Raw genomic sequence first — 23,549 nt, 5'->3', positions numbered from 1 at the left:
TGCCTCCACTACTTCACTTGCTAGGCTATTCCACTTGCTGACAACTCTATGACTGAAGAAATACTTCCTAACGTCCCTGTGACTCGTCTGAGTCTTCAGCTTCCAGTTGTGACCCCTTGTCCCTGTGTCCCCTCTCTGGAACATCCTATCTCTGTCCACCTTGTCTATTCCCCGCAGTATCTTGTATGTCGTTATCATGTCTCCCCTGACCCTTCTGTCCTCCAGTGTCGTCAGTCCGATTTCCCTTAACCTTTCCTCGTACGACATTCCCTTGAGCTCTTTGACTAGCCTTGTTGCAAACCTTTGTACTTTCTCTAACTTCTTGACTTGCTTGACCAGGTGTGGGTTCCAAACTGGTGCTGCATACTCCAGTATGGGCCTAACATACACAGTGTACAGTGTCTTGAACGATTCCTTATTAAGGTATCGGAACGCTATTCTCAGGTTTGCCAGGCGCCCGTATGCTGCAGCGGTTATTTGGTTGATGTGTGCCTCCGGTGATGTGCTCGGTGTTATGGTCACCCCAAGGTCTTTCTCCCTGAGTGAGGTCTGTAGTCTTTGTCCACCTAGCCTATACTCTGTCTGCGGTCTTCTTTGCCCCTCCCCAATCTTCATGACTTTGCATTTGGGTGGATTGAATTCGAGAAGCCAGTTACTGGACCACATGTCCAGCCTCTCCAGGTCTCTTTGCAGTCCTGCCTCATCCTCGTCCGATTTAATTCTTCTCATCAACTTCACATCATCTGCGAACAGGGACACTTCAGAGTCTATTTCCTTCCATCATGTCGTTCACATATATCAAAAATAGCACTGGTCCTAGAACTGACCCCTGTGGGACCCCGCTCGTAACAGGCGCCCACTGTGATACCTCTTCACGTACCATGACTCGTTGCTGCCTCCCTGTCAGGTATTCCCTTATCCATTGCAGTGCCCTTCCTTTTACGTGTGCCTGATCCTCCAGCTTCTGCACTAATCTCTTGTGGGGAACTGTGTCAAAGGCCTTCCTGCAGTCTAGGAAAACGTGTGTGTGTGTGTGTGTGTGTGTGTGTGTGTGTGTGTGTGTGTGTGTGTGTGTGTGTGTGTGTGTGTGTGTGTGTGTGTGTGTGTGTGTGTGTGTGTTAGTTACCATTTGGTCCTAGGCACATGTCGATTAGACACTAGGCCTGTTGTATATGAGCACGTGTGTGTGTGTGTGTGTGTGTGTGTGTGTCTGTGTGTATGTGTGTGTCTGTGTGTCTGTGTGTCTGTGTGTCTGTGTGTATGTGTGTGTCTGTGTGTGTCTGTGTGTCTGTGTGTATGTGTGTGTCTGTGTGTCTGTGTGTATGTGTGTGTCTGTGTGTGTCTGTGTGTCTGTGTGTATGTGTGTGTCTGTGTGTGTCTGTGTCTGTGTGTATGTGTGTGTCTGTGTGTGTCTGTGTGTCTGTGTGTATGTGTGTGTCTGTGTGTATCTGTGTATGTGTGTCTGTGTGTGTCTGTGTGTGTCTGTGTGTGTCTGTGTGTGTCTGTGTGTGTCTGTGTGTATGTGTGTCTGTGTGTGTCTGTGTGTGTCTGTGTGTCTGTGTGTATGTGTGTGTCTGTGTGTATCTGTGTGTATGTGTGTCTGTGTGTGTCTGTGTGTGTCTGTGTGTTTGCGTATCTGTGTGTATGTGTGTCTGTGTGTTTCTGTGTGTGTCTGTGTGTGTTTGTGTGTGTCTGTGTGTCTGTGTGTGTCTGTGTGTATGTGTGTGTCTGTGTGCATGTGCGTCTGTGTATATGTGTGTTTGTGTGTGTCTGCGTGTATGTGTGTCTGTGTGTCTGTGTGTATGTGTGTCTGTGTGTGTCTGTGTGTGTCTGTGTGTATGTGTGTCTGTGTGTGTCTGTGTGTATGTGTGTCTGTGTGTGTCTGTGTGTGTCTGTGTGTATGTGTGTCTGTGTGTGTCTGTGTGTGTCTGTGTGTATGTGTGTCTGTGTGTGTCTGTGTGTATGTGTGTCTGTGTGTCTGTGTGTCTGTGTGTGTCTGTGTGTGTCTGTGTGTGTCTGTGTGTGTCTGTGTGTGTCTGTGTGTATGTGTGTGTGTGTGTGTCTGTGTGTGTCTGTGTGTGTCTGTGTGTATGTGTGTCTGTGTGTGTCTGTGTGTGTCTGTGTGTATGTGTGTCTGTGTGTCTGTGTGTGTGTGTGTCTGTGTGTGTGTGTAATAAAACCTGTATTTTCTCTCTCTCTCTCTCTCTCTCTCTCTCTCTCTCTCTCTCTCTCTCTCTCTCTCTCTCTCTCTCTCTCTCTCTCTCTCTCTCTCTCTCTCTCTCTCTCTCTCTCTCCCTCTCTCTCCCTCTCCTGTGTCACTCTTGGCAAGTCATCCATGTGTGCATTATGAGGGGAGGGGAGGAGTCGAGCCTTCAGGTTAGCAGTTCAGTAGGTCAGGTAGCGGACAGCAGCCAGCAGCAGCTGCAACACCTGCTGCTGCTGCTGCTGCTGCTGCACATGTGATTGTAGTGGTGGTGTCAACATGCTCTCACAACATGGGCTCACAACATGGGCTCACAACATGGGATCACAACATGGGCTCACAACATGGGATCACAACATGGGAGCACAACATGGGCTCACAACATGGGATCACAACATGGGATCACAACATGGGATCACATGGGCTCACAACATGGGCTCACAACATGGGATCACAACATGGGAACACAACATGGGCTCACAACATGGCATCACAACATGGGATCACATGGGCTCACAACATGACATCACAACATGGGATCACAACATGGGCTCACAACATGGGCTCACAACATGGCATCAAAATATGGGCTCACAACATGGGAACACAACATGGGCTCACAACATGGGAACACAACATGGGATCACAACATGGGCTCACAACATGGCATCACAATATGGGCTCACAACATGGGATCACAACATGGGCATACAACATGGCATCACAATATGGGCTCACAACATGGGATCACAACATGGGCTCACAACATGGCATCACAACATGGCATCACAACATGGGATCACAACATGGGATCACAACATGGGATCACAACATGAGCTCACAACATCTGCTCACAACATGGGCTCACAACATGGGCTCACAACATGGGACCACAACATGGGACCACAACATGTGCTCACAACATGGGCTCACAACATGGGATCACAACATGGGATCACAACATGGGATCACAACATGGGCTCACAACATATGCTCACAACATGTGCTCACAACATGGGCTCACAACATGGGCTCACAACATGGGACCACAACATGGGACCACAACATGGGACCACAACATGTGCTCACAACATGGGATCACAACATGGGCTCACAACATGGGATCACAACATGGCATCACATGGGATCACAACATGGGATCACATGGGGTCACAACATGGGATCACAACATGGGATCACAATATGGGATCACAACATGGGATCACAACATGGGCTAACAACATGGGATCACAACATGGGATCACAACATGGGATCACAACATGGCATCACAACATGAGATCACAACATGGGCTTACAACATGGGCTCACAACATGGGATCACATGGGCTCGCAACATGGGATCGCAACATGGGCTCACAACATGGGCTCACAACATGGGCTCACAACATGGGCTCACAACATGGGATCACATGGGCTCACAACATGGGCTCACAACATGGGCTCACAGCATGGGCTCACAACATGGGCTCACAACATGGGATCACAACATGGGCTCACAACATGGGCACACAACATGGGTTCACAACATGGGCTCACAACATGGGACCACAACATGGGACCACAACATGTGCTCACAACATGGGATCACATGGGATCACAACATGGGATCACAACATGGGATCACAACATGGGATCACAACATGGGCACACAACATGGGACCACAACATGGGACCACAACATGGGACCACATGTGCTCACAACATGGGATCACAACATGGGCTCACAACATGGGCTCACAACATGAGACCACAACATGTGCTCACAACATGGGATCACAATATGGGCTCACAACATGGGCTCACAACATGAGACCACAACATGTGCTCACAACATGGGACCACAACATGTGTTCACAACATGGGATCACAACATGTGCTCACAACATGGCCTCACAACATGGGACCACAACATGTGCTCACAACATGGGATCACATGTGCTCACAACGTGGGCTCACAACATGGGCTCACAACATGGGCTCACAACATGAGACCACAACATGTGCTCACAACATGGGATCACAACATGGGACCACAACATGTGCTCACAACATGAGACCACAACATGTGCTCACAACATGGGCTCACAACATGCCTCGAGAGGTCAACTCGTTCCACGACTCACATCAATCAGAATTTGAAGTCGAGAGATGTCTGTTCAACAACAGGAAGGCTCAACAACAGGAAGGCTCAACAACAGGAAGGCTCAACAACAGGAAGGCTCAACAACAGGAAGGCTCAACAACAGGAAGGCTCAACAACAGGAAGGCTCAACAACAGGAAGGCTCAACAACAGGAAGGCTCAACAACAGGAAAGCTTAACAACAGGAAAGCTTAACAACAGGAAAGCTCAACAACAGGAAGGCTCAACAACAGGAAAGCTTAACAACAGGAAAGCTCAACAACAGGAAGGCTCAACAACAGGAAGGCTCAACAACAGGAAGGTTCAACAACAGGAAGGCTCAACAACAGGAAGGCTCAACAACAGGAAGGCTCAACAACAGGAAGGCTCAACAACAGGAAGGCTCAACAACAGGAAAGCTTAACAACAGGAAAGCTTAACAACAGGAAAGCTCAACAACAGGAAGGCTCAACAACAGGAAAGCTCAACAACAGGAAAGCTCAACAACAGGAAGGCTCAACAACAGGAAGGCTCAACAACAGGAAGGCTCAACAACAGGAAGGCTCAACAACAATGAGGGTTCGATAGGAGAGCTCAACAGGAAGGCTCAACAACAATGAGGGTTCGATAGGAGAGCTCAACAGGAAGGCTCAACAGGAGGAGGGCTCAACAACAGAAAGGCCCAAAAACAGAAGGGCTGAACAACAGTAGGACTCAACAGGAAAGTTCAACAACAGGTTGTGCTTATGAGCTCTCTCTCTCTCTCTCTCTCTCTCTCTCTCTCTCTCTCTCTCTCTCTATCTATCTATCTATCTATCTATCTATCTATCTATCTATCTCTCCTTCCTGGCAAGATGCTATGAGAACAGAACAATATTAGAGACATCGGTAACCGTGTTCACTCCTCCTAACCTCGTACCTACTCTTAAACCTATATATGGTGCTTGTCATTCCCTGGTCACCCAGAGGCTGAAGAAATACTTTCTGACAGCCCCGTGATCCATCTGTACCTTTAACCTCCAAGAGTGACTGAGTGTGCTGTTAGAAATCCCCCCCACTATCCACTCTCTCATTTTCCTGACCATAGCATCGGCCTAAACCACAGCACATCTGAAAATATTAGTTTTTCAAGGCTTTCACATGTTTCGTTCCACGAGATGATCTTCCTGTATTTTGTATCTTGTCCTGGCTTTTGATACTGCAATATAACAGTATCAAAAGTCGTCTTATTTGTCTGTGTTTAATGAAAAACTTTGTTGATGTCTGTTTACTTTTTCTGTGTCTTCTGAATCGACTTGAATTCCGATTTTGGTATCCGCGAAGGAGCTGTGGATGTTATTCTGTCCTTGTATCAGGCGAAAAGTAGAGAAGACACATGTGCAGCACCTGGGTATCTTTATTGTGCAGACGTTTCGCCCACCAGTGGCTTCATCAGAGAATAATACTGGAAAGTTGAAGAATTGAGATACTTATGCAACACATGGGAATCTTTATTGAAGAAACGACTGATGAAGTCACTGTGGGGCGAAACGTTTCTTCAATAAAGATTCCCATGTGTTGCATAAGTGTCTCAATTCTTCAACTTGTCGGTTTTCAAAACCATTCATCACATCTGTCAGACACTGCAACATCATGGGATCTTGGTACAAAGACTTCAACGCTTGCCCAATCTTTGGACGACGACCTACTTACACTAGTGGCAGGTCCCACTGTGATCCCGCCTCCTCCTGCTACTTACACTAGTGGCAGGTCCCACTGTGATCCCGCCTCCTCCTGCTACTTACACTACTGGCAGGTCCCACTGTGATCCCGCCTCCTCCTGCTACTTACACTAGTGGCAGGTCCCACTGTGATCCCGCCTCCTCCTGCTACTTACACTAGTGGCAGGTCCCACTGTGATCCCGCCTCCTCCTGCTACTTACACTAGTGGCAGGTCCCACTGTGATCCCGCCTCCTCCTGCTACTTACACTAGTGGCAGGTCCCACTGTGATCCCGCCTCCTCCTGCTACTTACACTACTGGCAGGTCCCACTGTGATCCCGCCTCCTCCTGCTACTTACACTAGTGGCAGGTCCCACTGTGATCCCGCCTCCTCCTGCTACTTACACTAGTGGCAGGTCCCACTGTGATCCCGCCTCCTCCTGCTACTTACACTAGTGGCAGGTCCCACTGTGATCCCGCCTCCTCCTGCTACTTACACTAGTGGCAGGTCCCACTGTGATCCCGCCTCCTCCTGCTACTTACACTAATGGCAGGTCCCACTGTGATCCCGCCTCCTCCTGCTACTTACACTAGTGGCAGGTCCCACTGTGATCCCGCCTCCTCCTGCTACTTACACTAGTGGCAGGTCCCACTGTGATCCCGCCTCCTCCTGCTACTTACACTAGTGGCAGGTCCCACTGTGATCCCGCCTCCTCCGGCTACTTACACTAGTGGCAGGTCCCACTGTGATCCCGCCTCCTCCTGCTACTTACACTACTGGCAGGTCCCACTGTGATCCCGCCTCCTCCTGCTACTTACACTAGTGGCAGGTCCCACTGTGATCCCGCCTCCTCCTGCTACTTACACTAGTGGCAGGTCCCACTGTGATCCCGCCTCCTCCTGCTACTTACACTAGTGGCAGGTCCCACTGTGATCCCGCCTCCTCCGGCTACTTACACTAGTGGCAGGTCCCACTGTGATCCCGCCTCCTCCTGCTACTTACACTAGTGGCAGGTCCCATTGTGATCCCGCCTCCTCCTGCTACTTACACTAGTGGCAGGTCCCACTGTGATCCCGCCTCCTCCTGCTACTTACACTAGTGGCAGGTCCCACTGTGATCCCGCCTCCTCCTGCTACTTACACTAGTGGCAGGTCCCACTGTGATCCCGCCTCCTCCTGCTATTTACACTAGTGGCAGGTCCCACTGTGATCCCGCCTCCTCCTGCTACTTACACTAGTGGCATGTCCCACTGTGATCCCGCCTCCTCCTGCTGTTTACACTAGTGGCAGGTCCCACTGTGATCCCGCCTCCTCCTGCTACTTACACTAGTGGCAGGTCCCACTGTGATCCCGCCTCCTCCTGCTATTTACACTAGTGGCAGGTCCCACTGTGATCCCGCCTCCTCCTGCTACTTACACTAGTGGCAGGTCCCACTGTGATCCCGCCTCCTCCTGCTACTTACACTAGTGGCAGGTCCCACTGTGATCCCGCCTCCTCCTGCTACTTACACTAGTGGCAGGTCCCACTGTGATCCCGCCTCCTCCTGCTACTTACACTACTGGCAGGTCCCACTGTGATCCCGCCTCCTCCTGCTACTTACACTAGTGGCAGGTCCCACTGTGATCCCGCCTCCTCCTGCTACTTACACTAGTGGCAGGTCCCACTGTGATCCCGCCTCCTCCTGCTACTTACACTAGTGGCAGGTCCCACTGTGATCCCGCCTCCTCCTGCTACTTACACTAGTGGCAGGTCCCACTGTGATCCCGCCTCCTCCTGCTATTTACACTAGTGGCAGGTCCCACTGTGATCCAGCCTCCTCCTGCTATTTACACTAGTGGCAGGTCGCACTGTGATCCCGCTTCCTCCTGCTACTTACACTAGTGGCAGGTCCCACTGTGATCCCGCCTCCTCCTGCTACTTACACTAGTGGCAGGTCCCACTGTGATCCCGCCTCCTCCTGCTACTTACACTAGTGGCAGGTCCCACTGTGATCCCGCCTCCTCCTGCTATTTACACTAGTGGCAGGTCCCACTGTGATCCCGCCTCCTCCTGCTATTTACACTAGTGGCAGGTCCCACTGTGATCCCGACTCCTCCTGCTACTTACACTAGTGGCAGGTCCCACTGTGATCCCGCCTCCTCCTGCTACTTATACTAGTGGCAGGTCCCACTGTGATCCCGCCTCCTCCTGCTATTTACACTAGTGGCAGGTCCCACTGTGATCCCGCCTCCTCCGGCTACTTACACTAGTGGCAGGTCCCACTGTGATCCCGCCTCCTCCTGCTACTTACACTAGTGGCAGGTCCCACTGTGATCCTGCCTCCTCCTGCTACTTACACTAGTGGCAGGTCCCACTGTGATCCCGCCTCCTCCTGCTACTTACACTAGTGGCAGGTGTAGACAGCCTGTACTGTCTGCACAGACAGCCCATGCTGTCTGCCAGCTTAGTTCATATTTCGCGCCACTCAAGTGCTGCCACCTGTAGGCCTTGCCACTTCAGTATGCCCAGACTTGCCTCGCTCTCACACACACAGCGGCCTGGCATCAAGACACAAGTACTCCCAGCTCTCTCTCGCGGGCATGGCCCTGCCCGGGCCATGGGCACAAACACTCAAGCCTGTGTAACCCACAACAACTTATCAATAAAGTAAGAAGCCTCCGAAGAACTATATCATTAACACCGCTCTACAGCCAACCAAATAAACCCGTTATAAATGGTGGCAGCGGTGGGATCCGAACCCACGCCTCCAAAGAGACTGGTGTATGGAAGGCTGGTGGCGAGGAGCGTGCGTGAGTGTATGGCAGGGCGGGCATCTGGCGGTTCCTCCTCCCACCCACAAACACAGGGGAAACACACTAACCATAAAACGGTGTTTATTTGGTAGGCTGTAGAGCGGTTGGTTAAATGATATACTTCTTCGGAGGCTTCTTTGTTTATTGTTAAGTAGTGGTGGGTTACACAGGCTTGAGTGTTTGTGCCCATGGCCCGGGCAGGGCCATGCCCGCGAGAGAGAGCTGGGAGTACTTGTGTCTTGATGCCAGGCCGCTGTGTGTGTGAGAGCGAGGCAAGTCTGGGCATACTGAAGTGGCAAGGCCTACAGGTGGCAGCACTTGAGTGGCGCGAAATATGAACTAAGCTGGCAGACAGCATGGGCTGTCTGTGCAGACAGTACAGGCTGTCTACATACGCTCGGCCACCTACCGCGCGTCGTCCCGACGCGACAATACTGGTAGTAAAAGAAACTCGGTCTCTCGCGGGCATGGCCCTGCCCGGGCCATGGGCACAAACAACACAAGCCTGTGTAACCCACCACTACTTAACAATAAACAAAGAAGCCTCCGAAGAAGTATATCATTTAACCAACCGCTCTACAGCCTACCAAATAAACACCGTTATAAATGGTGACAGCGGTGCTTGCAGCAGTTGTGTTTGCCTGGAGAGAAGGAGGAAGAGCTATGAAGTCATCTTCACTTCATCACCCTACACAAGAAGCATCCGTCTCTCAACGAGTTATCCTGATGTCGTGTCTGCACGTTTGAGCATCCAGACACAGGTACTAGCAGGATCCAGCCGAAATTTGCCGAAATTCTCCGAGAATTGTAAGTGGCGTCACAGTGACCCCACGCTACAGCGTCCCAAGCTAGTGTCCCACGCTGTTTCTCAAGTCACGTGTTCAGCGTCACTTGTATGTTGCTGTTGTTGTTCAGCTCAGCACAGCCGTTTCAGCAAGCCAGAGGTGAGTTTTGTGGTGATTTCTGCGTCCAGTGTGAGCTTCTCCACGTGTTTGTGGGTGGGGGAGGAGAGGAGAGGAAGTGGCTGTTCCTCACCTTGCCCATGCTCGCCCTACTCACGCTCACCCGTCTACCATACACCACTCACCACTGCCCACTCCCTCTGCTGTGTTTTCTGCTTTTTTCGTATGAATTCATTGCCAGTGCTGTGTATCCGAGTGCCCGAGGCCACTCGAAGCTACGTGGATCACGACACCACGTTGGGTGTGGCCGATGTCACGTAGACCTACAAAGCCACGTGAGTTACCAGATGTCCCAGGCCTCATGCTGTGGTCTGCTTCCCGCATCACATCGACGCCACCCACGATGCTGCCCGACTTCATGACGTCACGATGTCTGCTGACGTCACCTCGCGATGTCTGCCTGACGTCACCTCACGATGTCTGCCTGACGTCACCTCGAGATGTCTGCTGACGTCACAGTGCTGCTGACATCACCTTGCGACATCACGCCTGACATCACATGATGTCACATCGAGTGTTCTGGTAATTATTTCAGTATTGTCGAGAAGATTGAGAGAAGATATATGTCGTGTGTTAATTAATTCCTCTCAGTCAGTGTTCTCACATTTTAGTATGTCTTAGTCAGTTTTATGCGCAGAAAAGGATCATTTGCTAGTTAAGCCATGTTGTACCGTATGTACAGCGGTGTGTTTGTAAGTTTTCCATGTGTCCAGTGAGGTCTGTGGTCAGACCCTTGAGTAGCACCACTGTGTTAAGTCACCCGCCTGACCAGTGTGTTTGACAGCTGATTACTCAGCCCTGAGCGTATGAGCCCCCTTGTACAGAAAGCTTTTATACTCGTCGCTCGTGTTGTTCTACAGAATCGTACCTGCTACGATTCCCATCGAGATTTGTTTCACTTCACCTCCAGACCTTCAGAGTGCAGTTATATGTAGAGAAACAAGTCTGGGGACGCTTAGACTAACCTCTGCTATAACTCTAACTGTCGAGAGATGATACTCGTCAAGCCGCAGCCAGCCCTGTCGGCAGGCGCTGTGTCAGCCTCGTGTCACAAGCTTCAGTGAGCAGCCTGCACAAAGAAGTCGTCACTTTGACTGCTAGCTCTCTCACTGCAGTCTGGTGTATGATGTTACGACTCCCAGATGTTTCGCCCAGTCGTCTCTGCCACGACTCGCTCCACAACTCGCTCCACGCTCGCTGGCAGTGATAGCCCAGCGACAGTACCAGTCGAGAAGTGTCCTCCTGAGTCGCTTGCCAGAAGTCCTGCCCAGTTGCCGAGTTTTGTCGACGCCTCACTCAAGGGCACCAGCATGTCGTGCCCCAGGTTGAGTGAAAACCTGCAGCGACTCCTACGATGTCTGCTTCACCGTTCCAGAGGAGACCGTACCCTGCTACGTCACAGCTCAGCTGCAGCGATGTCTCCCATGTTGCAGTATCTGTCCAGACGCAGGAAGGCGTGCAGTGATGCCCATCGACGCTCACTGCCTATGACCACGATGTTTAGCACACCCCACATGTTTTTTTTCTTCCCTCCCTGTAGGAAGTTTTTTTTTTCATGTCCATATGTATATATATGTTTTTATTTTGTGTTCTGTGCCCTGTTCCTACGAGAGAGAGACCGAGTTTCTTTTACTACCAGTATTGTCGCGTCGGGACGACGCGCGGTAGGTGGCCGAGCGTATGTAGACAGCCTGTACTGTCTGCACAGACAGCCCATGCTGTCTGCCAGCTTAGTTCATATTTCGCGCCACTCAAGTGCTGCCACCTGTAGGCCTTGCCACTTCAGTATGCCCAGACTTGCCTCGCTCTCACACACACAGCGGCCTGGCATCAAGACACAAGTACTCCCAGCTCTCTCTCGCGGGCATGGCCCTGCCCGGGCCATGGGCACAAACACTCAAGCCTGTGTAACCCACAACGACTTATCAATAAAGTAAGAAGCCTCCGAAGAACTATATCATTAACACCGCTCTACAGCCAACCAAATAAACCCGTTATACAGGTCCCACTGTGATCCCGCCTCCTCCTGCTACTTACACTAGTGGCAGGTCCCACTGTGATCCCGCCTCCTCCTGCTACTTACACTAGTGGCAGGTCCCACTGTGATCCCGCCTCCTCCTGCTACTTACACTAGTGGCAGGTCCCACTGTGATCCCGCCTCCTCCTGCTACTTACACTAGTGGCAGGTCCCACTGTGATCCCGCCTCCTCCTGCTACTTACACTAGTGGCAGGTCCCACTGTGATCCCGCCTCCTCCTGCTACTTACACTAGTGGCAGGTCCCACTGTGATCCCGCCTCCTCCTGCTTCACCTCATCTGACTGCAGAATATAAGCCACCTCTCTGGCCCTGTGCTGCATTTCCTACAAGTGATGCACTGAACACATCGATTCCAAGTTGAGGGACTGATTACCTCAAACTTCTCCTCTCCTTACCCATTTCTACTTTGTATTGGACTGATGAAGTCGCAGTGTGGCGAAACGTTTCTTCAATAAAGATTCCCATGTGTTGCATAAGTGTCTCAATTCTTCAACTTGTCGGTTTTCTAAACTATTCATCACAATACTGGAAAGGATGACGGACGTGCAGAAGGAGTTTGAGGTGTTCAGTCCCTCAGCCTTGATAAAGGGTGTTCAGTCCTTCAATCTTGATAAAGGGTGTTCAGTCCCTCAGCCTTGATAAAGGGTGTTCAGTCCCTCAGCCTTGATAAAGGGTGTTCAGTCCCTCAGCCTTGATAAAGGGTGTTCAGTCCCTCAGCCTTGATAAAGGGTGTTCAGTCCCTCAACCTTGATAAAGGGTGGTCAGTCCCTCAGCCTTGATAAAGGGTGGTCAGTCCCTCAGCCTTGATAAAGGGTGGTCAGTCCCTCAACCTTGATAAAGGGTGGTCAGTCCCTCAACCTTGATAAAGGGTGGTCAGTCCCTCAACCTTGATAAAGGATGTTCAGTCCCTCAACCTTGATAAAGGGTGTTCAGTCCCTCAACCTTGATAAAGGGTGTTCAGTCTCTCAACCTTGATAAAGGGTGTTCAGTCTCTCAACCTTGATAAAGGGTGTTCAGTCCTTCAACCTTGATAAAGGGTGTTCAGTCCCTCAGCCTTGATAAAGGGTGTTCAGTCCATCAGCCTTGATAAAGGGTGTTCAGTCCCTCAACTTTGATAAAGGGTGTTCAGTCTCTAAGCCTTGATAAAGGGTGTTCAGTCCCTCAACCTTGATAAAGGGTGTTCAGTCCCTCAACCTTGATAAAGGGTGTTCAGTCCCTCAACCTTGATAAAGGGTGTTCAGTCTCTCAACCTTGATAAAGGATGTTCAGTCCCTCAACTTTGATAAAGGGTGTTCAGTCTCTAAGCCTTGATAAAGGGTGTTCAGTCCCTCAGCCTTGATAAAGGGTGTTCAGTCCCTCAGCCTTGATAAAGGGTGTTCAGTCTCTAAGCCTTGATAAAGGGTGTTCAGTCCCTAAGCCTTGATAAAGGGTGTTCAGTCCCTCAGCCTTGATAAAGGGTGTTCAGTCCCTCAACTTTGATAAAGGGTGTTCAGTCCCTAAGCCTTGATAAAGGGTGTTCAGTCCCTCAGCCTTGATAAAGGGTGTTCAGTCCCTCACTTGATGAATCTAATGACTGATAAAGCCGCTGGTTGGCGAAACGTCTCCACAAAAAAGAAACACGAGTATTGCGCAGATGTTGTGGCCAGTGTTTGTATCTGTCTGCTATCAGGATGAAGAGTGAAGTTTAGCAACTTCCCACACACACACACACACACACACACACACACACACACACACACACACAAACACACACACACACACACACACACACACACACACACACACCTGTAACCCCCCACACACACCTGCAACCCCCCACACACACACCTGCAACCCCCACACTCAACACTCCCTCAACCCCAGACATGCAGCTCTCCTCCCACTCCATCACTGGTGTATTAGCCATCTCGTTATCCCTGTTTACTTTAAGTTGGGCCACTGCAGACCAGGATGGAGTGGGGAGACTGGCGCCTTGCATCCTTCCTCCATCCATGGACGCTGTCTGGACTCTTACTCTCTGGACTTACTCTCTGGACTCTCACTCTCAGGACTCAGTGATTCCAGAAAGATTTGAATATAGTGATGCAGTGGTCGGAGAAGTGGCAGATGCAGTTTAATATAGACAAATGCAAAGTTCTAAATATTGGACAGGACAGTAACCATGCCACTTATAAACTGAATAGTGTAGATCTTAATACTACTGATTGCGAAAAGGATTTAGGAGTTCTGGTTAGCAGTAATCTAAAACCAAGACAACAGTGTATTAGTGTTCGCAATAAAGCTAACAGAATTCTTGGCTTCATAGCAAGGAGTATAAATAATAGAAGTCCTCAGGTTGTTCTTCAACTCTATATATCCTTAGTTAGGCCTCATTTAGATTATGCTGCTCAGTTCTGGTCACCATATTACAGAATGGATATAAATGCTCTGGAAAATGTACAAAGGAGGATGACAAAGTTGATCCCATGTATCAGAAATCTTCCCTATGAGGATAGACTGAGGCCCTGAATCTGCACTCTCTAGAAAGGTGTAGAATTAGGGTGGATATGACTGAAGTGTATAAATGGAAAACAAGAATAAATAAAGGGAATGTAAATAACGTGCTAAAAATATCTAGCCAAAACAAGACTCGCAGCAATGGTTTTAAGTTGGAAAAATTCAGATTCAGGAAGGATATAGGAAAGCACTGGTTTGGTAATAGAGTTGTGGATGAGTGGAACAAACTCCCGAGTACCGTCGTAGAAGCTAAAACGTTGTGTACTTTTAAAATAAAAATAGATTAGATAAATACATGAGTGGGTGTGGGTGGGTGTGAGTTGAACCTGACTAGTTTGTGTTGATGGGTCTGGTGCAGTGCTCCTTCCATAAATTGGTGTGACCTGCCCTGGGCCGGTGGGTAACCTGGAACTGCCTCGCATGGGCCAGTAGGCCTGCTGCAGTGTTCCTTCTTTCTTATGTTCTAGCTCACTACTCACGGTGGGAGACACTGCTTTTTACACTTCCCGGATGTGCCTGGAGGGACCTCGGTGAATGTTTATATATATATATATATATATATATATATATATATATATATATATATATATATATATATATATATATATATATATATATATATACCTCGTTACCTTACAGAGTTTCTTAAACCTCAAGCCACGTTTCGCTCTGTGGAGAGTTTTATCAGACCATAGAGTGAAACACTCTCCCAACGTTCAACTTCAACTCTGCTCACCTGACTATGGAACAGCAAGCTCCGGCAGCACCACCAACACTCCATCCCCTGCAAAGCAGAAATCAAAACACTGTGAACATTTCGCTACGGGAATTTCACTGTTATACATAGCAATTGCAGTGCCAAGGATTGCCCTTGCTTGCTGTCATTCTTTGTTCCTGGGAGAGTATTGTTAGAGTGGGAGGAGAGTGTACTGATCACTCCCAGGGTCACTACCATCACATAGCACTCCCAGGCTACGTAACCAGACCATTGCAAGGATGGTGTGCAATGGTGACCAGCTGATCAACTGGACACGTGTGCTACACCTAGGTGTTATTATTTTAAGGATTCGCCAACTAGTTGATGACTTAGATACGTATACAACACCTAGGTGTCATCTTGAAGACGTTTCGCCAACTAGTCAGACACGACCAGTGTATTTTCCAACACTCTTCCTGAGCTGTCTACTGAACTGAAAAAAAAGGCTCTGGTTAGCGAAACGTCTTGGGAAATAAACACACGTAGGTGTTGCACATGGGACTACAGGAAACAACACCTCAGTCCAGGGTGTTGAAGGTAACAGAAGAGTTAGAGAGGTAATTAATTGTCTAATGACTTTCCGTGTCCCATTAAGGCTCCTCTTTAGCTCCATTGAGATGTGTTGAGGAACTAGACATGTGCGAAACGTTTGGCTGTTGGGGAAACGTGTGTTGTGTGTGTGTGTGTTCACTTAGGTGTTCACTCCAGCAGCTGAACACTGGGTGTTCACCCCAGCAGCTGAACACTTGCTGTTCACCCCAGCAACTGAACACTGGGTGTTCACCCCAGCAGCTGAACGCTTAGTGTTCACCCCGGCTGGTGTTCACCCCGGCTGGTGTTCACCCCGGCAGGTGTTCACCCCGGCTGGTGTTCACCCCGACTGGTGTTCATCCCGGCTGGTGTTCACCCCGGCTGGTGTTCACCCCGGCTGGTGTTCACCCCGGCTGGTGTTCACCCCGGCTGGTGTTCACCCCGGCTGGTGTTCACGACCTTCATGGAGTGAACACCACAACAATGATCAACGTAATTAGTTAAGTCGACTCATTTTGTTGAATGAGTTTATTCCTCAATGTCAGCCTCAGTGTCAGCCTCAGTGTCAGCCTCAGTGTCAGCCTCAGTGTCAGCCTCAGTGTCAGCCTCAGTGTCAGTCTGAGCTGAGAGACTTCAGTAGTGTCAGCCTGAGATGGAAGACTTCAGTAGTGTCAGCCTGAGATGGGAGACTTCAGTAGTGTCAGCCTGAGCTGGGAGACTGCAGTAGTGTCAGCCTGAGCTGGGAGACTTCAGTAGTGTCAGCCTGAGCTGGGAGACTGCAGTAGTGTCAGTCTGAGCTGGGAGACTGCAGTAGTGTCAGCCTGAGCTGGGAGACTTCAGTAGTGTCAGTCTGAGCTGGGAGACTGCAGTAGTGTCAGTCTGAGCTGGGAGACTGCAGTAGTGTCAGTCTGAGCTGGGAGACTGCAGTAGTGTCAGCCTGAGCTGGGAGACTTCAGTAGTGTCAGCCTGAGCTGGGAGACTGCAGTAGTGTCAGCCTGAGCTGGGAAACTTCAGTAGTGTCAGCCTGAGCTGGGAGACTTCAGTAGTGTCAGTCTGAGCTGGGAGACTGCAGTAGTGTCAGTCTGAGATGGGAAACTTCAGTAGTGTCAGCCTGAGATGGGAAACTTCAGTAGTGTCAGCCTGAGATGGGAGACTTCAGTAGTGTCAGCCTGAGATGAGAAACTTCACTAGTGTCAGCCTGAGATGGGAAACTTCAGTAGTGTCAGTCTGAGCTGGGAGACTGCAGTAGTGTCAGCCTGAGCTGGGAGACTTCAGTAGTGTCAGTCTGAGCTGGGAGACTGCAGTAGTGTCAGCCTGAGATGGGAAACTTCAGTAGTGTCAGCCTGAGATGGGAAACTTCAGTAGTGTCAGCCTGAGATGGGAGACTTCAGTAGTGTCAGCCTGAGATGAGAAACTTCAGTAGTGTCAGCCTGAGATGGGAAACTTCAGTAGTGTCAGTCTGAGCTGGGAGACTGCAGTAGTGTCAGCCTGAGCTGGGAGACTTCAGTAGTGTCAACCTGAGATGGGAAACTTCAGTAGTGTCAGCCTGAGCTGGGAGACTTCAGTAGTGTCAGCCTGAGATGAGAAACTTCACTAGTGTCAGCCTGAGATGGGAAACTTCAGTAGTGTCAGCCTGAGATGGGAAACTTCAGTAGTGTCAGCCTGAGATGGGAGACTTCAGTAGTGTCAGCCTGAGATGAGAAACTTCACTAGTGTCAGCCTGAGATGGGAAACTTCAGTAGTGTCAGCCTGAGATGGGAAACTTCAGTAGTGTCAGCCTGAGATGGGAGACTTCAGTAGTGTCAGCCTGAGCTGGGAGACTGCAGTAGTGTCAGCCTGAGCTGGGAGACTTCAGTAGTGTCAGCCTGAGCTGGGAAACTTCAGTAGTGTCAGTCTGAGATGAGAAACTTCACTAGTGTCAGCCTGAGATGGGAAACTTCAGTAGTGTCAGCCTGAGATGGGAGACTTCAGTAGTGTCAGCCTGAGATGAGAAACTTCACTAGTGTCAGCCTGAGATGGGAAACTTCAGTAGTGTCAGCCTGAGATGGGAAACTTCAGTAGTGTCAGCCTGAGATGAGAAACTTCACTAGTGTCAGCCTGAGATGGGAAACTTCAGTAGTGTCAGCCTGAGATGGGAAACTTCAGTAGTGTCAGCCTGAGATGGGAGACTTCAGTAGTGTCAGCCTGAGATGAGAAACTTCACTAGTGTCAGCCTGAGATGGGAAACTTCAGTAGTGTCAGCCTGAGATGGGAAACTTCAGTAGTGTCAGCCTGAGATGGGAGACTTCAGTAGTGTCAGTCTGAGCTGGGAGACTGCAGTAGTGTCAGCCTGAGCTGGGAAACTTCAGTAGTGTCAGTCTGAGCTGGGAGACTTCAGTAGTTTCAGCCTGAGATGGGAGACTTCAGTAGTGTCAGTCTGAGCTGGGAGACTTCAGTAGTGTCAGCCTGAGCTGGGAAACTTCAGTAGTGTCAGTCTGAGCTGGGAGACTTCAGTAGTGTCAGCCTGAGCTGGGAGACTTCAGTAGTGTCAGCCTGAGCTGGGAAACTTCAGTAGTGTCAGCCTGAGCTGGGAGACTGCAGTAGTGTCAGTCTGAGCTGGGAGACTTCAGTAGTGTCAGCCTGAGATGGGAAACTTCAGTAGTGTCAGCCTGAGATGGGAGACTTCAGTAGTGTCAGCCTGAGATGGGAGACTTCAGTAGTGTCAGGCAGAGATGGAAGACTTCAGTAGTGTCAGCCTGAGCTGGGATTCTTCAGTAGTGTCAGGCAGAGATGGAAGACTTCAGTAGTGTCAGCCTGAGCTGGGATTCTTCAGTAGTGTCAGCCTGAGATGGGAGACTTCAGTAGTGTCAGCCTGAGATGGGAGACTTCAGTAGTGTCAGGCAGAGATGGAAGACTTCAGTAGTGTCAGCCTGAGCTGGGATTCTTCAGTAGTGTCAGCCTGAGCTGGGAGACTTCAGTAGTGTCAGGCAGAGATGGAAGACTTCAGTAGTGTCAGCCTGAGATGGGAGACTTCAGTAGTGTCAGTCTGAGCTAGGACACTTCAGGTGCTCTGGGAAGGAGCGTACAAGAAACTGTAAACTTGGAAGACAGACGAATCTTTTCTATATCATATCGATTGTCTGAGATAAGGTTTCAGACCTCTGAAGCAGCGTTTCAGGTCTCTGAAGCAGTGTTTCCGACCTCTGAAGCAGCGTTTCAGGTCACTGAAGCAGCGTTTCAGGTCTCTGAAGCAGTGTTTCAGACCTCTGGAGCAGCATTTCAGGGGATGACTTAATTTTTTTCAGTGTGTATTGTCTGAAGGTATCCAACGCCACCTGGCGTTCCAGGTGACGCAGTCAGGTTCCAGGTGAGGGTGAGACTGAAGCCTTGGTAATGACCTTGTGTGGACCAGGTAGACATGACATCACTGGCCAAGGTGGACATGACATCACTGGCCAAGGTGGACATGACATCACTGGACAGATATCTATTTTTCTTAACTTTACACAGTGGGAATACCCACAGTGTGCTGATTATTATTATTATTATTATTATTATTATTATTATTATTATTATTATTATTATTATTATTATTATTATTATTATTATTAACCCTGTATGGGCCACTCAGTACAAGGATTCTTGAAGGCTACATCCAGGTACCCGACCCCATCCACCCATTGACCTGACCCTAAGTGACAGTGACCTGATGCTGACAGTGACGTGACCCTGACAGTGACCTTACCCTAACAGTGACCTGATCCTGACAGTGACCTGACCCTGACAGTGACCTGACCTACCCTGATGTAGGCAGGAAACTGGCTTATATGTCGACGCCGATAGCGGAAGTCTTAGCGTTTCCTCTCTACTTGAGAGAAAGAGAAGGAGAGAAAGAGAAGGAGAGAGAGAGAGAGAGAGAGAGAGAGAGAGAGAGAGAGAGAGAGAGAGAGTATCCCCCTCTCCCCCCTCCCAGTGGTTACCTCGTGTCACTGGAATTCCCCCTTGTTTACCCTAAGGTAATGTTTGTTAGTCATGATCTCTCTCTCTCTCTCTCTCTCTCTCTCTCTCTCTCTCTCTCTCTCTCTCTCTCTCTTTTTTTTTTTTTTTTTTTTTTTTTTTTTTTTTTTTTACACAGGGTTTGACAAGGTTAAGGATCCCTAGCTTTATTGACAGCTATTTACAGGTTAAGGATTCCTAACTTTATTGGCAAGCTAAGAGCTGTTACCTACATCAGCTCATTTGAAAGCATTTTTGTTATGAGACATACAAGTAGGGAACAGGATGAAGTTGGAGCCATCTGTGGGCCTCTCTCTCTCTCTCTCTCTCTCTCTCTCTCTCTCTCTCTCTCTCTCTCTCTCTCTCTCTCTCTCTCTCTCTCTGTATATACACAACACTCGGTTGAGTTAATTGCTGGTTAACTAGGTTTAAATTCTATCTACTACACGAGGGTCATTAAGGCTGCATGTCACCTGTTCACCACCAGTCAAAAATACTTTAATATGTACAATACTGATTAAATTAAGGCCTCAGTGCATATACACTGAGAGACATACATCTGTGTATAGTGTGAGGTGAGGTTAGTGTGAGGTGAGGTTAGTGTGAGGTGAGGTTAGTGTGAGGTTAGGTTAGTGTGAGGTTAGGTTAGTGTGAGGTGAGGTTAGTGTGAGGTGAGGTTAGTGTGAGGTGAGGTTAGTGTGAGGTGAGGTTAGTGTGAGGTGAGGTTAGTGTGAGATGAGGTTAGTGTGAGGTTAGGTTAGTGTGAGGTGAGGTTAGTGTGAGGTGAGGTTAGTGTGAGGTGAGGTTAGTGTGAGGTGAGGTTAGTGTGAGGTTAGGTTAGTGTGAGGTGAGGTTAGTGTGAGGTGAGGTTAGTGTGAGGTTAGGTTAGTGTGAGGTGAGGTTATTGTGAGGTGAGGTTAGTGTGAGGTGAGGTTAGTGTGAGGTTAGGTTAGTGCGTTTCCTCGTCCACAGATGGCGTTTATTCTGACCACTACTGTTCGAAACGTGTGACCCCTCAAGGAAGGTTCCTTGATGTTGGTGAGGGGCTCTTGATTTAGGGAATTGGATCTGTTCTCCAGTTCCCCGAATTAAGCCTGAATGCCTTCCACATCCCCCCCCCCAGGCGCTGTATAATCCTCTGGGTTTAGCGCTTCCCCTTGATTATAATAATAATAATCGAAACGTGTGATTTATACACAGAAGGCGCACCACCAAACCTCTACAACAGACAACGTTTCGCTCAATATGTTAGAACTTGATCAGTGATTCGGTAACGTTCCATCCAGACTCATTCCAGAGCGAGAGGTGTTGTGTAGACGACGTGTTGCGAGGTTGTGCCACCAGGGGGATGGAAACGTCGTGGTAACATCAGTACACTTTCTTGCCTAAAATATCACATTGTTTGTACGTAAACATCTTTTGTTGGTTCAGTTCTGTTGAGTACATTGTTCAGTCATTACTGAGGTGGGAATTGTTGACCTGACCTGACCTCTCGTCGATGTCTCGCACACATTTCCGGGTCACCCGTCCACAATACGTTTCGGTCGAGTTTTGTTTTGGTTCGACGTTTCTGTCTGGTAAGATCTTTGTGAAGTTATAATATTTGTGTGTACTTGCTTATTTATGGTTGTAGGGGGTCGATTCACAGCTCATGGCCCCGCTTCTTCGTTGGTTCACTCTCCCTGCACCATGAGCTTTATCGTACCTCTTCTTAAAGCTATGTATGGATTCTGTCTCCACTACATCACTCTCCAGGTTGTTCCACTCCCTGACAAGTTTATGACTGAAGAAATACTTCCTAACATCCCTGTGACTCAGATGAATCACAGGGTGTGTGCTCGCCCTCTCTCCTGCCTGCAAGTGAGGCTAGATTTGAATAGGATGATTCATTCTGTAGTATAACGTAACTACCACCATCACATCTACCACCAACACCCCCCTCCTCTACCACCATCACATCTACCACCAACACCCCCCTCCTCTACCACAATCACATCTACCACCAACACCCCTCTCCTCAACCACCAACACCCCCTTCCCCTACCGCCATCACATCTACCACCAACACCCCCCTTCCCCTACCACCATCACATCTACCACCAACACCCCCCTTCCCCTACCACCATCACATCTACCACCAACACCCCCCTTCCCCTACCGCCATCACATCTACCACCATTGGCACTAATAATTTAACAAGGTTTTAAATTACTTCTTAATATAAAGCCAAGATTATTATTAGTTTCATTACCACCAGCATTATTGGCTGTATTTACGACCACTTAAGTAGTGTCGTAACAATACTGTTACGCAAAATCAAATCTTTGCATTCAGTTTGATTCAGATTATTACTGTTTAGTAAGTACCATAGTAATTTTCTTTTCCGAAGATTGAAAGTTGGCATCTGTCCATAATGAACCACTTGTGGCACTCCTGCTACCACAGTGCCAGCCCATCTAGGTCATCCTGTAACGCTAGTGTTTTCTGAATTCACGCGACACCATATTTTAACATCGGCAAACTTGTTTATTTTTTTCTATTAACACATAGGCCGTTTCCCACCCAAGGCAGGTGACCCGAAAAAACAAGAAACAATTTCACCATCATTCACTCCATCACTGTCTTGCCAGAGGCGCGCCGAAACTACGGTTCAAACTTTATGTCGCAGTTTATTCCCTCATCTATGTCCCATCTGGACGATGGTCCATGACGGATCGAAACACTCATAGGGGTCCTCGCCTAAGTAGACTGTGAATAACAAGGGGACTGTGAATAACAAGGGGATCGTGAATAATAACAAGGGGACTATGAATAACAAGGGGCCTCAATACTGACCCCTGCGGCACGCCACGAGTAACGGGTCTTCATACTGATTTCTCTTCACTCACGTTAACTCTGTTGTCTGGTGGCCATGACCCCGACCTACATAATTTTCCCTAATACCTATACTGCTACTTTCTTCAGTAGTCTCCTGTGTGTAACTCTACCCAAGGTCTTGTTGAGGTGCAGATACAAATAAGTATCGTAGGGGTTCTTAAATGGAGATATCGAGAGTTGAAGGTAGACACACTTGTTGGATGGTAACGATATGTCAGACTGTGATGATGGGAGATGGAGCCCAGCCTCTGCCTTCTCCTAGCCTATGTCAAACGCCCGGTGGTCTGGTAAGTGGCCCGGTGGCCTGGTGGCTAAAGCTCCCGCTTCACACACGGAGGGCCCGGGTTCGATTCCCGGCGGGTGGAAACATTTCGACACGTTTCCTTACACCTGTTGTCCTGTTCACCTAGCAGTAAATAGGTACCTGGGTGTTATTCGACTGGTGTGGGTCGCATCCTGGGGGACAAGATTGAGGACCCCAATGGAAATAAGTTAGACAGTCCTCGATGACGCACTGACTTTCTTGGGTTATCCTGGGTGGCTAACCCTCCGGGGTTAAAAATCCGAACGAAATCTTATCTCTCATCTTATCTGACTGAGGCCGAGGTAGCTAGCTCGCCTCACCCTCAAGTTGTATCCCGTGACGTCACACAGTCACAGGCCTAGGGATCTCCTATCTAAAGCACATGGATGATACTGATATGCTATACAAGACTGATGGAACGTTTCGCCTACACACTAGGCTTCTTCAGTCAAATACAGAGGGAGAACTAGTAATCAGTTCACCAACGTTGGAGAAAAGGTATTGGAAGTGGTCAGTCTCTCAGCCTGGAGATGATTTCAGCTCTATGGACTTGAACGATATTTTTCCAGACTATGGAGCGTACCTCCGGTGTACCTGGGGTGATCGCCCTGACACAGGTGTACCTGGGGTGCTCGCCCTGACACAGGTGTACCTGGGGTGATCGCCCTGACACAGGTGTACCTGGGGTGCTCGCCCTGACACAGGTGTACCTGGGGTGCTCGCCCTGACACAGGTGTACCTGGGGTGCTCGCCCTGACACAGGTGTACC

At 49.2% G+C, this 23,549-nt stretch overlaps 1 protein-coding gene across 1 annotated transcript in view; it reads right to left on the bottom strand.

Annotated features, from left to right (window-relative positions):
- LOC128685813 (uncharacterized) overlaps positions 1–23,549 on the bottom strand; it is a 154,819-nt gene that overhangs the window by 105,055 nt on the left and 26,215 nt on the right. Inside the window, exon 2 of the mRNA XM_070087773.1 lies at positions 15,073–15,120. Within this exon, the coding sequence (XP_069943874.1) occupies positions 15,073–15,117 (45 nt within the window). The 5' untranslated portion in view covers positions 15,118–15,120. The remainder of the gene's footprint in view (positions 1–15,072; positions 15,121–23,549) is intronic.

This window comes from Cherax quadricarinatus, chromosome 23 (assembly GCF_038502225.1).
Source record: "Cherax quadricarinatus isolate ZL_2023a chromosome 23, ASM3850222v1, whole genome shotgun sequence".
NCBI lineage: Eukaryota > Metazoa > Arthropoda > Malacostraca > Decapoda > Parastacidae > Cherax > Cherax quadricarinatus.
This window is presented reverse-complemented; position numbering and strand designations above follow the sequence as displayed.